At 45.0% G+C, this 15,667-nt stretch overlaps 1 protein-coding gene across 6 annotated transcripts; it reads right to left on the bottom strand.

Moving 5' to 3' along the window:
* Positions 1 to 2,056: 2,056 nt before the first annotated feature.
* On the bottom strand, positions 2,057 to 15,660 carry LOC112264330 (HGH1 homolog (S. cerevisiae)). Of its 6 annotated transcripts, none has more exons than XM_024440857.2 (7): positions 15,566 to 15,660; positions 14,544 to 15,189; positions 14,244 to 14,344; positions 13,928 to 14,026; positions 4,360 to 4,451; positions 4,006 to 4,128; positions 2,057 to 2,453 (listed from the first exon to the last, which is right to left on the bottom strand). In XM_024440857.2, the coding sequence occupies exons 2-7, from the start codon at positions 15,083 to 15,085 to the stop codon at positions 2,268 to 2,270; spliced, it is 1,143 nt and encodes a 380-aa protein (XP_024296625.1). In that variant the 5' UTR covers positions 15,086 to 15,189; positions 15,566 to 15,660; the 3' UTR covers positions 2,057 to 2,267. The 6 variants fall into 6 exon arrangements, with proteins under 6 accessions (XP_024296625.1, XP_024296627.1, XP_024296626.1 ...); XM_024440859.1 differs by having other exon boundaries at positions 14,544 to 15,125; positions 15,566 to 15,625; XM_024440858.1 differs by lacking the exon at positions 15,566 to 15,660 and adding an exon at positions 15,303 to 15,464.
* Positions 15,661 to 15,667: the final 7 nt, after the last annotated feature.

The raw sequence follows: 15,667 nt of genomic DNA, 5'->3' as shown, positions 1-15,667 counted from the left end.
TTATATGATGGCAATTTGCATATACTCCAGAATGTTATGAAGAGTGATCAGATGAATTGCAATGAATTGCAAAGTCCCTCTTTGCCATGCAAATGAACTGAATCCCCAAAAAACATTTCCACTGCATTTCAGCCCTGCCACAAAAGGACCAGCTGACATCATGTCAGCGATTCTCTCGTTAACACAGGTGTGAGTGTTAACGAGGACAAGGCTGGAGATCACTCTGTCATGCTGATTGAGTTCAAATAACAGACTGGAAGCTTCAAAAGGAGGGTGGTGCTTGGAATCATTGTTCTTCCTCTGTCAACCATGGTTATCTGCAAGGAAACACGTGCCATCATCATTGCTTTGCACAAAAAGGGCTTCACAGGCAAGGATATTGCTGCCAGTAAGATTGCACCTAAATCAACCATTTATCGGACCATCAAGAACTTCAAGGAGAGCGGTTCAATTGTTGTGAAGAAGGCTTCAGGGCGCCCAAGAAAGTCCAACAAGCGCCAGGACCGTCTCCTAAAGTTGATTCAGCTGCGGGATCGTGGCACCACCAGTACAGAGCTTGCTCAGGAATGGCAGCAGGCAGGTGTGGGTGTATCTGCACGCACAGTGAGGCGAAGACTTTTGGAGGATGGCCTGCTGTCAAGAAGGGCAGCAAAGAAGCCACTTCTCTCCAGGAAAAACATCAGGGACAGACTGATATTCTGCAAAAGGTACAGGGATTGGACTGCTGAGGACTGGGGTAAAGTCGTTTTCTCTGATGAGAAAGGGCATCCGGAAAAAAGCTTGTCCGGAGAAGACAAGGTGAGCACTACCATCAGTCCTGTGTCATGCCAACAGTAAAGCATCCTGAGACCATCCATGTGTGGGGTTGCTTCTCAGCCAAGGGAGTGGGCTCACTCACAAATTTGCCTAAGAACACAGCCATGAATAAAGAATGGTACCAACACATCCTCGGAGAGCAACTTCTCCCAACCATCTAGTAACAGTGTGGTGATGAACAATGCCTTTTCCAGCATGATGGAGCACCTTGCCATAAGGCAAAAGTGATACCTAAATGGCTCGGGGAACAAAACATTGATATTTTGGGTCCATAGCCAGGAAACTCCCCAGACCTTAATCCCATTGAGAACATGTGGTCAATCCTCAAGAGGCAGGTTGACAAACAAAAACCACAAATTCTGACAAACTCCAAGCATTGACTATGCAAGAATGGGCTGCCACCAGTCAGGATGTGGCTCAGAAGTTAATTGACAGCATGACAGGGCGGATTGCAGAGTTCTTGGAAAAGGTCAACACTGCAAATATTGACTCTGCATCATGTAATCATTCATGTAATTGTCAATAAAAGCCTTTGACACTTATAAAATGCTTCAGTATTCCATAGTAACATCTAACAAAAATTATCTAAAGACACTGAAGCAGCGAACTGTGGAAATTAATATTTATGTCATTCAAAACTTTTGGCCACGACTGTACATTGGAAAGAAAGCATACCCAAATAAGCATTAAGCCCAGCTCGAAAGAAACCTAAATACATTTCTATGATTATTATAGAACAGTGGTGATGTAAATTGAAAAAAAAAAAAAGATTACTTTTGTTGGATGTGAGCCTGTCTTTACTTGTTGATGTTACTTTAAAGTCAATAAAACTACTTTGCCATAAAGAGCTGCAGTCCTAATGTCCCCTGGCTGTGTGTGCCCCTCCAGGCTGCCAGGACCTGATTTAGAAGCTGTTAGTGGCAGCCCTCCACCCCCAAGCCCTTCCACAACCTACCTAACAGCAGGAAGCCCAGCTCAGCCCATAAGGACCAGCAGCCCAACAGGCAGCTGCACAGCTTCTCAGGTAAACTGTCTGAAGGCAGCCTGAGGATTCCTACTCCTGGCTACGAGCCTAGTGGCTGCTAACCATGGTACCTAGTGGCTGCTAACCATGGTACCTAGTGGCTGCTAACCCTGGATTATGTTACCATGGACTACTATGGGCTCAAATGTGATCCATTTGGGACTCAAACATTTTGGGGTTCCTACAGAAAAGAAAATCAAGGGCAGACTCTTTTCGTTAAAAACAATATTATTTTAATGGTTACTTGACTTTTGTTGTCTGAATTTACATTATGTGAAAATACAACACAGTCCTCCCCGACTCCTGTTTACATGCAAGTTTGTTGTTCTGATGGTGAGAATTATCTTCTGTTCGTTCCAGTCAGCAGTTGGTTTGGTTCCATTGTTCATCAGATGGTGGCTCAGATGAAATGTAGAAAAGACCTCTGCTACATCATCTTCACTATGCCAGCACACTGCTGGGGCTTGTCTGGATTTAACAGATCTTCCTGGTCCTTCTCCAACTGCTCCTGCTCCTTGGCATCCATGTCTTTGAGCTTCACCGCCACATCCTCAGGAATCTCCACCTCCAACAAGTTCTCCATGCCTGGCTCCGGTTCGTCCCCGATCAGCACCTGACAGAGAGAGACAGGAGACATGCCCATACAAAAAAGGATACATCAATGCTGGTGGCAAACACATTAACAAAGACTTACTTTAAGTGAAAAAACTGTAGAGAGCAAAATATTCCAATGACATCCTCAACATTACTACAGACTGGAGTTGACAACAAATTAGCTCAAGAAATGTCAAAACGGCATCAGGACGTGTTCCCAAATTTTGAAAAAAAGATGTATTTTTAAAGAATTTGATAAAATGTTACAACCTTGTTAAGCGCAAGATTCAGCATAAAAAGACCATTAATCTTAGATAAATATCATGCTTGGATTTCAACTCGCTAGATTTATATGCTTTATGACTGTGGTTAAACTGTCTGGGTAGCTAAAGACTGAACTCGTACCTCTGGACCAGAACTCAAAAGGGATCTCCTAGCTGTATGGAGTGTATCAGGGGGTTTCACCCAAGACCGAGTGACATCTTTTCCACTCGGTCGTTCCCCACTACCAGAATGCCACTGCAGAGCAGGCACTATGCAGGGAAGGAACAGTGGAAGCTTTTTCCAGGCAATCAGAACATCCTGTCTGTGTCCTAAATGGATCCCTATAGTACACTACTTTTACCGAGGGCCGATAGGGCTCCACAGGACCCTGGTTAAAAGTAGTGCACTATGTAGGGACTAGGGTGCCATTTGGGATATAGATTCCATTTTCTCAGTCAGCCGCTGCTGTAAATTTCAGCACTCAGAGTACTGACATGTCATGACATTAATTGGCATTGTAGAATGGGGTGTCTTACCAAGCACAACAAGAAGCCATGAAATTCCCGAACGTACTGGTTACCAAGGTGCCATGACGACAGCTGGAAAATCTGGACTTGCTTGTGAATAACGCAGCAGCAGCAGCTCACCGTGAGGTTGCTCTGGGTTGATTTAATAGGGTAAACCTAAACCCTAACTGCAGAGGTCTGCCTCAGAATTACAGCAACCGTTTGTTGATCTTAGTACAAACCTAACACACATTAAATGACTGTAAATTATACACAGAGTACACAAAACATTAAGGACACCTGCTCTTTCCCATGACAAGCAAAAGCTACGATCCCTTGTTGTCGTCAGTTAAATCCACCTCAATCAGTATAGATGAAGGGGAGGAGACGGCTTAAAGATCCTTCTTTAACCTTTGAGACAACAGACATGCATTGTGTATGTGTGCCATTCAGAGGGTAAATGGACAAGACACAACATTTAAGTGCATTTGAACGGGGTATGGTAGTTGGTCCCAGGCACACTGGATTGTGTCAGGAACTGCAACGCTGCTGGGTTTTTCATGGTCAACCGTTTCCCATGTGTATCAAGAATGGTCCACCACCCAATGGACATCCAGCCAACATGACAACTGTGAGAAGCATTGGAGTCAACATGGGCCAGCATCCCTGTGGAACACTTGACACCTTGTAGAGTCCATGCCCGAACGAATTGAGGCTAATCTGAGGGCAAAAGGAGGTGCAACTCAGTATTAGGAAGGTGTTCCTAATGTTTAGTATACTCAGTGTATATTCGTAGTTTACCTGTATAAACTTCTCGCAAGCAGCGGCCACGTGAGGTTCCTTTTCCCAGTTGTGGAACTCCCTCATGATGACATAGGTGTTCTTGGCCTTCAGAAACTGCCGGCCCACTTTGGTAGCAGTCAGCTGGGTGCATCAAGAGAAAAACGTCAAGTTAGGAGTATTTCCAGCTGTTAAAATCAGTTTGGGTTGTACAGAAAGAGCTTTTCTGGTTTAGTGACAAAGATGGTTAAGTGTTGGAGCCAGAAACAAAGCATTTCGTTGCACCTGCGGCAACATCTGCAAACGTGACAAATAAGCTTTGATTTGATGTGTTGGTGGAAGCATGGCATGGTATTGACTCTTGGGTACACCAACCAGTATCATGGTCTCAATGAGCATCTTGCGAATGTCGGGATCCTCCTCTCTTTTCTTGTCCTCGGGCAAGTACTGGAGGTCGACGGGTAACCCTTCATTGAATAGGAATAATGTACCGTCAGTATTAGGCTACATTTGAGTGCAGATATCTTACTGTATTACATTAGCAGTAGGCTATATCAAGGAGTTGAAGTGTCTTAATCAATGCATGTTGTTCACAGTACAAACGGAGGGCCTTGTGAAGCAAACCATCTCTTTATGAATTCTTCTCTAGCATCTCAGGCTGTGTAGCCTTCTATAAAGACTGGTTAACGTGGCCATGTGCCACAAGACTGTAAAACATCAAAACAAATGAAAAATGTTGAACTATTTTTACGTGACCACCGCCTTTAAAGTTGAACCCCGGGCTGAGTACAGCACAGATTCACAACTTCCTTGGAAGGATCTTCAACATTTTATATTTGGGTCCCTCTGACGTTATTGTGATGTACATTTTTTTTTAGCAACTCTCCATGCACAAGGTGGGGACAAATACACAGTGCCTTGAAATTCCACCTGCCATCTGCACAGAACAAACACATTGTGTCCTATGGAGGAGAGGCTTACTGCAGCAGACATGCTCATGCCACAATGATTTCCTGTTGCAGCTGGGAGTAGGAATGAGCTCTGAAGTTATCCCTAGGTATAGATCTAGGATAATCGTCCCTTCCCCTAATCCTAACCATTAGTGGGTAAAATGTCAAACCGACTCAAAATCGAGGGAACTGCAGTGGGGTCGGCAAAATGATTTTTTTTTTTTTTTTTTTTTGGGGGGCAACAATACTTTTTGTTAGGATCCCCATTAGCTGTTGCGAAAGCAGCATCTACTCTTCCTGGGGTCCACACAGAACATGACAATACAGAACATTAATAGGACAGAAAATATACAAACGTTTTTTTGAATTTGAAATAAAATAGTATTGAGTAAACGTATTTATTGGTTTTTATTCATTTTGATAAGAGCTAAAAATTCAATAAATTGAGTTATTTGTTGACGTAAAACTCAATTTCATTATTTTAAGAAATACTGCCCCCCAAAAAATGGGATCCTCGCTGAAAAAGTTTGAATATCACTGCTCTAACCCGTTATGTCAGCGTCTCCCACCAACTAACCCGTTATGTCAGCGTCTCCCACCAACTAACCCGTTATGTCAGCGTCTCCCACCAACTAACCCGTTATGTCAGCGTCTCCCACCAACTAACCCGTTATGTCACCAACTAACCCGTTATGCAGTCTCCCACCAACTAACCCGTTATGTCAGCGTCTCCCACCAACTAACCCGTTATGTCAGCGTCTCCCGTTATGTCAGCCTCCCACCAACTAACCCGTTATGTCAGCGTCTCCCACCAACTAACCCGTTATGTCAGCGTCTCCCACCAACTAACCCGTTATGTCAGCGTCTCCCACCAACTAACCCGTTATGTCAGCGTCTCCCACCAACTAACCCGTTATGTCAGCGTCTCCCACCCGTTATGTCAGCGTCAACTAACCCGTTATGTCAGCCCAACTAACCCGTTATGTCAGCGTCTCCCACCAACTAACCCGTTATGTCAGCGTCTCCCTCCCACCAACTAACCCGTTATGTCAGCGTCTCCCACCAACTAACCCGTTATGTCAGCGTCTCCCACCAACTAACCCGTTATGTCAGCGTCTACCACCAACTAACCCGTTATGTCAGCGTCTACCACCAACTAACCCGTTATGTCAGCGTCTACCACCAACTAACCCGTTATGTCAGCGTCTCCACCAACTAACCCGTTATAACCCATGCGTCTACCACCAACTAACCCGTTATGTCAGCGTCTCCCACCAACTAACCCGTTATGTCAGCGTCTCCCACCAACTAACCCCAACTTATGTCAGCGTCTCCCACCAACTAACCCGTTATGTCAGCGTCTACCACCAACTCCACCAACTAACCCGTAACCCGTTATGTCAGCGTCTACCAGCAGCGTCTCCCACCAACTAACCCGTTATGTCAGCGTCTACCACCATGTCAGCTAACCCCGTTATGTCAGCGTCTACCACCAACTAACCCGTTATGTCAGCTAACCCCGTTATGTCAGCGTCTACCAACTAACCCGTTATGTCAGCGTCCCGTTATGTCAGCGTCTCCCAGCGTCTCCCACCAACTTAACCCGTTATGTCAGCGTCTACCAACTAACCCGTTATGTCAGCGTCTACCAACTAACCCGTTATGTCAGCGTCTACCAACTAACCCGTTATGTCAGCGTCTACCAACTAACCCGTTATGTCAGCGGCTACCAACTAACCCGTTATGTCAGCGTCTACCAACTAACCCGTTATGTCAGTGTCTACTCACTAACCTGTTATTTTACCAGCTGCCCACTGCACTGACGCTAGGAAACACTGTCACCACTGATAAATCTATGATTATTGAGAATTTCAGTAAGGCATTTTTCTACGGCTGGACTTGCATTCCACCTGGCTACCCCTACCCCGGTCAACAGCTCTGCCCGCGGCAACTTGCCCAAGCCTCCCCATTTCTCCTTCACCCAAATCCAGACAGCTGATGTTCTGAAAGAGCTGCAAAATCTGGACCCCTACAAATCAACTGGGCTAGACAATCTGGACCCTCTCTAAAATTATCCGCTGCAATTGTTGCAACCCCTATTACTAGCCTGTTCAACCTCTCTTTCGTTCTAGACCCAAACTGTTACAGACCTATATCTGTCCTACCCTGTCTTTCTAAGGTCTTCGAAAGCCAAGTCAACAAACAGATCACCAACCATTTAGAATCCCACCGTACCTTCTCCGCTATGCAATCTGGTTTCCAAGCTGGTCATGGGTGCACCTTAGCCACGCTCAAGGTTCTAAACGATATCATAATGCAATCGATAAGAGACTATACTGTGCAGCCGTATTCGTCGACCTGACCAAGGCTTCTGACTGTCAATTACCACATTCTTATCAGCAGACAGCCTTGGTTTCTCAAATTACTGCCTCGCCTGGTTCACCAACTACTTCTCAGAAAGAGTTCAGTGTGTCAAATCGGAGGGCCTGTTCTCCAGACCTCTGGCAGTCTCTATGGGAGTGCCACATTGTTCAATTCTCAGGCCAACTCTCTTCTCTGTATACATCAATGATGTCGCTCTTGCAGCTGGTGATTCTTTGATCCACCTCTATGCAGACGACACCATCCTGTATACTTCTGGCCCTTCTTTAGACATTGTGTTAACTAACCAGACGAGCTTCAATGCCAGACGAGCTTCAATGCCATACAACTCTCCTTCCGTGGCCTCCAACTGCTGTTAATTGCAACTAAATGCATGCTCTTCAACCGATCGCTGTCCGCACCTACCCGCCCGCCTAGCATCACTACTCTGGACGGTTCTGACTTAGGTATTTGTAGTTGTCCACATATTCTAGGTGTCTGGTTAGACTGTAAACTCTCCTTCCAGACTCACATTAAGCATCCAATACAAAATTAAATCAAGAATCGGCTTCCTATTTCACAACAAAGCATCCTTCACTCATGCTGCCAAACATACCCTCGTAAAACTGACTATCCTACCGATCCTTGACTTCGGAAATGTCATTTACAATACAGCCTCCAACACTCTACTCAGCAAAATGGATGCAATCTATCACAGTGCCATGCGTTTCGTCACCAAAGCCCCATATACTACCCACCACTGCGACCTGTATGGTCTCGTTGGCTGGCCCTCGCTTCATATTCGTCGCCAAACCCACTGGCTCCAGGTCATCTATAAGTCCTTGCTAGGTAAAGCCCTGCCTTATCTCAGCTCACTGGTCACCATAGCACGCTCTCCAGCAGGTTTATTTCACTGGTCACCCCAAAAGCCAATTCCTACTTTGGTTGCCTTTCCTTCCAGCTCTCTGCTGCCAATGACTAACGAACTGCAAAAATCACAGAAGCTAGACTCATATCTCCCTCTCTAGCTTTAAGCATCAAATCAAATCCAATTTTATTTGTCACATACACATGGTTAGCAGATGTTAATGCGAGTGTAGCGAAATGCTTGTGCTTCTAGTTCCGACAATGCAGTAATAACCAACAAGTAATCTAACTAACAATTCCAAAACTACTGTCTTATACACAGTGTAAGGGGATAAAGAATATGTACATAAGGATATATGAATGAGTGATGGTACAGAGCAGCATAGGCAAGATACAGTAGCTGGTATCGAGTACAGTATATACATATGAGATGAGTATGTAAACAAAGTGGCATAGTTGAAGTGGCTAGTGATACATGTATTACATAAGGATGCAGTCGATGATATAGAGTACAGTATATACGTATGCATATGAGATGAATAATGTAGGGTAAGTAACATTATATAAGGTAGCATTGTTTAAAGTGGCTAGTGATATATTTACATCATTTCCCATAAATTCCCATTATTAAAGTGGCTGGAGTTGAGTCAGTGTCAGTATGTTGGCAGCAGCCACTCAATGTTAGTGGTGGCTGTTTAACAGTCTGATGGCCTTGAGATAGAAGCTGTTTTTCAGTCTCTCGGTCCCAGCTTTGATGCACCTGTACTGACCTCGCCTTCTGGATGATAGCGGGGTGAACAGGCAGTGGCTCGGGTGGTTGATGTCCTTGATGATCTTTATGGCCTTCCTGTAACATCGGGTGGTGTAGGTGTCCTGGAGGGCAGGTAGTTTGCCCCCGGTGATGCGTTGTGCAGACCTCACTACCCTCTGGAGAGCCTTACGGTTGAGGGCGGAGCAGTTGCCGTACCAGGCGGTGATACAGCCCGCCAGGATGCTCTCGATTGTGCATCTGTAGAAGTTTGTGAGTGCTTTTGGTGACAAGCCGAATTTCTTCAGCCTCCTGAGGTTGAAGAGGCGCTGCTGCGCCTTCTTCACGATGCTGTCTGTGTGAGTGGACCAATTCAGTTTGTCTGTGATGTGTATGCCGAGGAACTTAAAACTTGCTACCCTCTCCACTACTGTTCCATCGATGTGGATAGGGGGTGTTCCCTCTGCTGTTTCCTGAAGTCCACAATCATCTCCTTAGTTTTGTTGACGTTGAGTGTGAGGTTATTTTCCTGACACCACACTCCGAGGGCCCTCACCTCCTCCCTGTAGGCCGTCTCGTCGTTGTTGGTAATCAAGCCTACCACTGTTGTGTCGTCCGCAAACTTGATGATTGAGTTGGAGGCGTGCGTGGCCACGCAGTCGTGGGTGAACAGGGAGTACAGGAGAGGGCTCAGAACGCACCCTTGTGGGGCCCCAGTGTTGAGGATCAGCGGGGAGGAGATGTTGTTGCCTACCCTCACCACCTGGGGGCGGCCCGTCAGGAAGTCCAGTACCCAGTTGCACAGGGCGGGGTCGAGACCCAGGGTCTCGAGCTTGATGATGAGCTTGGAGGGTACTATGGTGTTGAATGCCGAGCTGTAGTCGATGAACAGCATTCTCACATAGGTATTCCTCTTGTCCAGATGGGTTAGGGCAGTGTGCAGTGTGGTTGAGATTGCATCGTCTGTGGACCTATTTGGGCGGTAAGCAAATTGGAGTGGGTCTAGGGTGTCAGGTAGGGTGGAGGTGATATGGTCCTTGACTAGTCTCTCAAAGCACTTCATGATGACGGATGTGAGTGCTACAGGGCGGTAGTCGTTTAGCTCAGTTACCTTAGCTTTCTTGGGAACAGGAACAATGGTGGCCCTCTTGAAGCATGTGGGAACAGCAGACTGGTATAGGGATTGATTGAATATGTCCGTAAACACACCGGCCAGCTGGTCTGCGCATGCTCTGAGGGCGCGGCTGGGGATGCCGTCTGGGCCTGCAGCCTTGCGAGGGTTAACACGTTTAAATGTCTTACTCACCTCGGCTGCAGTGAAGGAGAGACCGCATGTTTTCATTGCAGGCCGTGTCAGTGGCACTGTATTGTCCTCAAAGCGGGCAAAAAGTTATTTAGTCTGCCTGGGAGCAAGACATCCTGGTCCGTGACTGGGCTGGATTTCTTCCTGTAGTCCGTGATTGACTGTAGACCCTGCCACATGCCTCTTGTGTCTGAGCCGTTGAATTGAGATTCTACTTTGTCTCTGTACTGACGCTTAGCTTGTTTGATAGCCTTGCGGAGGGAATAGCTGCACTGTTTGTATTCGGTCATGTTACCAGACACCTTGCCCTGATTAAAAGCAGTGGTTCGCGCTTTCAGTTTCACGCGAATGCTGCCATCAATCCACGGTTTCTGGTTAGGGAATGTTTTAATCGTTGCTATGGGAACGACATCTTCAACGCACGTTCTAATGAACTCGCACACCGAATCAGCGTATTCGTCAATATTGTTATCTGACGCAATACGAAACATATCCCAGTCCACGTGATGGAAGCAGTCTTGGAGTGTGGAGTCAGCTTGGTCGGACCAGCGTTGGACAGACCTCAGCGTGGGAGCTTCTTGTTTTAGTTTCTGTCTGTAGGCAGGGATCAACAAAATGGAGTCGTGGTCAGCTTTTCCGAAAGGGGGGCGGGGCAGGGCCTTATATGCGTCGCGGAAGTTAGAGTAACAATGATCCAGGGTCTTTCCACCCCTGGTTGCGCAATCGATATGTTGATAAAATTTAGAGTCTTGTTTTCAGATTAGCCTTGTTAAAATCAGCTATCAGCTATCAGAGCAGCTTACAGATCATTGCACCTGTACATAGCTAATCTGTAAATAGCCCATCCAACTACCTCATCCCCATATTGTTATATATTTTGCTCCTTTGCACCCCAGTATCTCTACTTGCACATTCATCTTCTGCACATCTATCACTCCAGTGTTTATTTGCGAAATTGTAATTATTTCGCCACGACGGCCTATTTATTGCCTTACCTCCCTAATCTTACTCCATTTGCACACACTGTATATAGACATTTCTATTGTGTTATTGAATGTAAATGTGTTTATTCCATGTGTAAATCTGTTGTTGTTTGTGCCACACTGCTTTGCTTTATCTTGGCCAGGTCACAGTTGTAAATGAGAACTTGTTCTCAACTGGCCTACCTAAAGGTGAAATAAAATAAAAAATATCAGTCTATACTAACTAACCTGTTATATCAGTGTCTTCTAACTAACCTGTTATATTTTATTTCACCTTTATGTAACCAGGTAGGCTAGTTGAGAAGTTCTCATTTTCAACTGCGACCTGGCCAAGATAAAGCGTAGCAATTCGACACATACAACAACACAGAGTTACACATGGAATAAACAAAACAGTCAATAATACAGTAGAACAAAAGAAAACAAAAAGTCTATATACAGTGAGTACAAATGAGGTAAGTTAAGGAAATAAATAGGCCATGGTGGCGAAGTAATTACAATATAGCAATTAAACACTGGAATGGTAGATTGGCAGAAGATGAATGTGCAGGTAGAGATACTGGGGTGCAAAGGAGCAAAATAAATAAATAAATACCGGTATGGGGATGAGGTAGGTAGATAGATGGGCTGTTTACAGATGGGCTATGTACAGGAGCAGTGATCTGTAAGCTGCTCTGACAGCTGGTGCTTAAAGCTAGTGAGGGAGATGTGAGTCTCCAGCTTTCAGAGAACTGGAAGGAAAGATGACCAAAGGAGGAATTAGCTTTGGGGGTGACCAGTGAGATATACCTGCTGGAGCACGTGCTACGAGTGGGTGCTGCTATGGCGACCAGTGAGCTGAGATAAAGCGGGGCTTTACCTAGCAGAGACTTGTAGACAACCTGTAGCCAGTGGGTTTGGCGACGAGTATGAAGCGAGGGCCAACCAACGAGAGCGTACAGGTCGCAAAGGTGGGTAGTGTATGGGGCTTTGGTGACAAAACGGATGGCACTGTGATAGCCTCCAACAAACTGGATGCAGTCTATTTTATAGATGACATCACCAAAGTCGAGGATCGGTAGGATGGTCAGTTTTATGAGGGTATGTTTGGCAGCATGAGTGAAGGATGCTTTGTTGCGATAAAGGAAGCCGATTCTAGATTTAATTTTGGACTGGATGCTTAATGTGAGTCTGGAAGGAGAGTTTACAGTCTAACCAGACACCCAGGTATTTGTAGTTGTCCACGTATTCTAAGTCAGAGCCGTCCAGATTAGTGATGCTGGACGGGCGAGCAGGTGCGGGCAGTGATCGATTGAATAGCATGCATTTAGTTTTACTTGCGTTTAAGAGCAGTTGGAGGCCACGGAAGGAGAGTTGTATGGAATTGAAGCACGTCTGGAGGTTAGTTAACACAGTGTCCAAGGAGGGGCCAGAAGTATACAGAATGGTGTCGTCTGCATAGAGGTGGATCAGAGAATCACCAGCAGCAAGAGCAACATCATGTCTACTAACTAACCTGTTATATCAGTGTGTAACTAACTAACCTGTTATATCAGTGTGTAACTAACTAAACTGTTATATCAGTGTGTAACTAACTAAACTGTTATATCAGTGTGTAACTAACTAACCTGTTATATCAGTGTGTAACTAACTAAACTGTTATATCAGTGTGTAACTAACTAAACTGTTATATCAGTGTGTAACTAACTAACCTGTTATATCAGTGTGTAACTAACTAACCTGTTATATCAGTGTGTAACTAACTAAACTGTTATATCAGTGTGTAACTAACTAAACTGTTATATCAGTGTGTAACTAACTAAACTGTTATATCAGTGTGTAACTAACTAAACTGTTATATCAGTGTGTAACTAACTAAACTGTTATATCAGTGTGTAACTAACTAAACTGTTATATCAGTGTGTAACTAACTAAACTGTTATATCAGTGTGTAACTAACTAAACTGTTATATCAGTGTGTAACTAACTAAACTGTTATATCAGTGTGTAACTAACTAAACTGTTATATCAGTCTGTAACTAACTAAACTGTTATATCAGTGTGTAACTAACTAAACTGTTATATCAGTGTGTAACTAACTAAACTGTTATATCAGTGTGTTACGAACTAACCTGTTATTTTTTTATTTTATCTTTATTTAACTAGGCAAGTCAGTTAAGAACAAGTTCTTATTTACAATGACAGCCTAGGAACAGTGGGTTAACTGGCCTAGGAACAGTGGGTTAACTGGCCTAGTAACAGTGGGTTAACTGGCCTAGTAACAGTGGGTTAACTGGCCTAGTAACAGTGGGTTAACTGGCCTAGTAACAGTGGGTTAACTGGCCTAGTAACAGTGGGTTAACTGGCCTAGTAACAGTGGGTTAACTGGCCTAGTAACAGTGGGTTAACTGACTGTTCAGGGGCAGAACGACAGATTTTTACCTCGTCAGCTCAGGGATTTGATCTTGCAACCTTTCGGTTACTAGTCCAATGCTCTAACCACTAGGCTACCTGCCGCCCCATTGTTATTATTAAATTGTTAGTAGCGCGTACTAACTAGAATTTGTTTTTGAATACCACTGGTCTAGGGGCAACTTCACCCTATTCCTTAGGGCCGAGGATGTATTTAAGGACTGTTGAAACATCTGAAATCACCGTGCCTGGTACAGTACATGATACGCTGTTTGCTGCAGCTGGATCCTGTCTGTTCTGCAGAGAGATGAGAAACACTTTGCCGTGGTGTCCTCCTTACCTTCATTCTCCTCGTCAGAGAGTTCCTCAGGCCCAGCGAGAGGCAGCAACAGGAAAGGCAGAATGTCCACTGCATCACTCAGCAACCACTCATGATGAGCTGGGGGGAAATCGTAAGATATCCAAATCAAGAACTTTTTTTTATCTTACCCTGTCTTGGAAACATATGTTACAAGGTCAAAGGTCAACATAGCTAGAACGTTTACCGAAAATGAATCCTCTTCAATTCAACACAAAACGGGCATGAACTAGGAAGGTTAAAACTGACTGTCCTACAGCCATTAACATGTATGTGTGTGTGTCTTTTCATCACTTACCATGGTCAAAACAACAATTTCTCAGAGTGCCAATGACTCCCCCTCGTCTGATTGTGGAGGCCTCGTATTGTATGTAGGGAAGGAGTCTCTGCACTACACACCTGTGGACCATCAAACATACACACAAAGATCAGGCATCATCATTGGACAGGGAACAGACAGGTAACACTTATTGGGCAGGAAGTTTGACATCTCTTTAGGCATGTATAGCATGTATTACCAGATGATGAGAAAAGTAAAAAGACACAACCTAGCCTAGGCTAAACCTGGATCTCATGAGCTAAGCACCCAGCCACTGACCTCTCCCTATCCAGGATAAAGTGTCTGGTCTCGGGGAGCTGAGTCAAGTTGGAGAGGAGGGGGCCCAGGTAATGGAGTGACACCTGCTTGTTGTAGCCCTCAGTGCAGAAGATTTCCACTATCTGCGTCAGACCTATCTCCTGCTCCTGCATAGCCTTAAACACCTCTTTACACGTCTTCACGTGCCGCGACAGGTTAGTGAGGATCGTACAGATACGGTCTGAAAACATAAACTCTGGGTCCAGGAGGTTTTTAAACAACATAGGGAGGAAGTCAGCGTCTTTCACCAGCGGTTGGTGCATGGTCTCGTCAGCTGAGAGGTTGATGAGAGAGTGGTAACAGTCTTTGACGATAGCGATAGAGGGGTCGGTGGTGAGGGTCACCAGGGCTTTAAGGAAGTCAGGTTTTGACTGTAGGTAGCGACAGCCATCCCTGTTGCCAGATAGGCCCAGGATGTACTCTGTGGCCTGGCCCTTGAGGTCCGGCCTGGTGTTCAGGGTGAGGAAGGACAGCAGCTCTTTTGCCTCCACGTCACTCAGCATGATGGTGGACAGGCAACGTGATGGTCAATCCAAATCTTCACTAATCCAAAAGTTGACAGTCACAAGATACAGGGTTACAATTCCACAAGTGTAAAGAAAGCTTGCTACAAAGACAGAGAGGAAAATTAGACCAATGATAACTGGTTAGATACAATGTAGCTAGAACACAACATAAACATACATGGTGAATATAAATGACAAAGTCAGTAATAGGTACATTAAACTCATGTTGTCACATAGCATGATTATATCCGAGTCCTTTCAATCGTGCTATCTAGCCAGTCGAACATGGGTTCACTGTAGTTTCTATATCTCATATCTCAGGCGATATAAAATCACCCGAATTCCTTGACTGCTAAAAGTTTCGTAGCTAGGTACATCGTACATCGTAGCTAGCTGGCTTGATACATATTTCTGGATTTAAAACCAATCGTGCGGTTCTGTAACATTGATCAGACGTTTATTATGACGCACACTCACCTCATCCACATGGGTCGTTCCATGCTGATAACTAAGTATTTCCGCATTCGACATTTTGCGTCTCCAATAGGATTACAGATAATATAGATATATCCGCTTCCA

Source organism: Oncorhynchus tshawytscha, linkage group LG13 (assembly GCF_018296145.1).
Source record: "Oncorhynchus tshawytscha isolate Ot180627B linkage group LG13, Otsh_v2.0, whole genome shotgun sequence".
NCBI lineage: Eukaryota > Metazoa > Chordata > Actinopteri > Salmoniformes > Salmonidae > Oncorhynchus > Oncorhynchus tshawytscha.
Note: the sequence above shows the minus strand (reverse complement) of the source record. Positions and strands in the feature narration are given on the sequence as shown.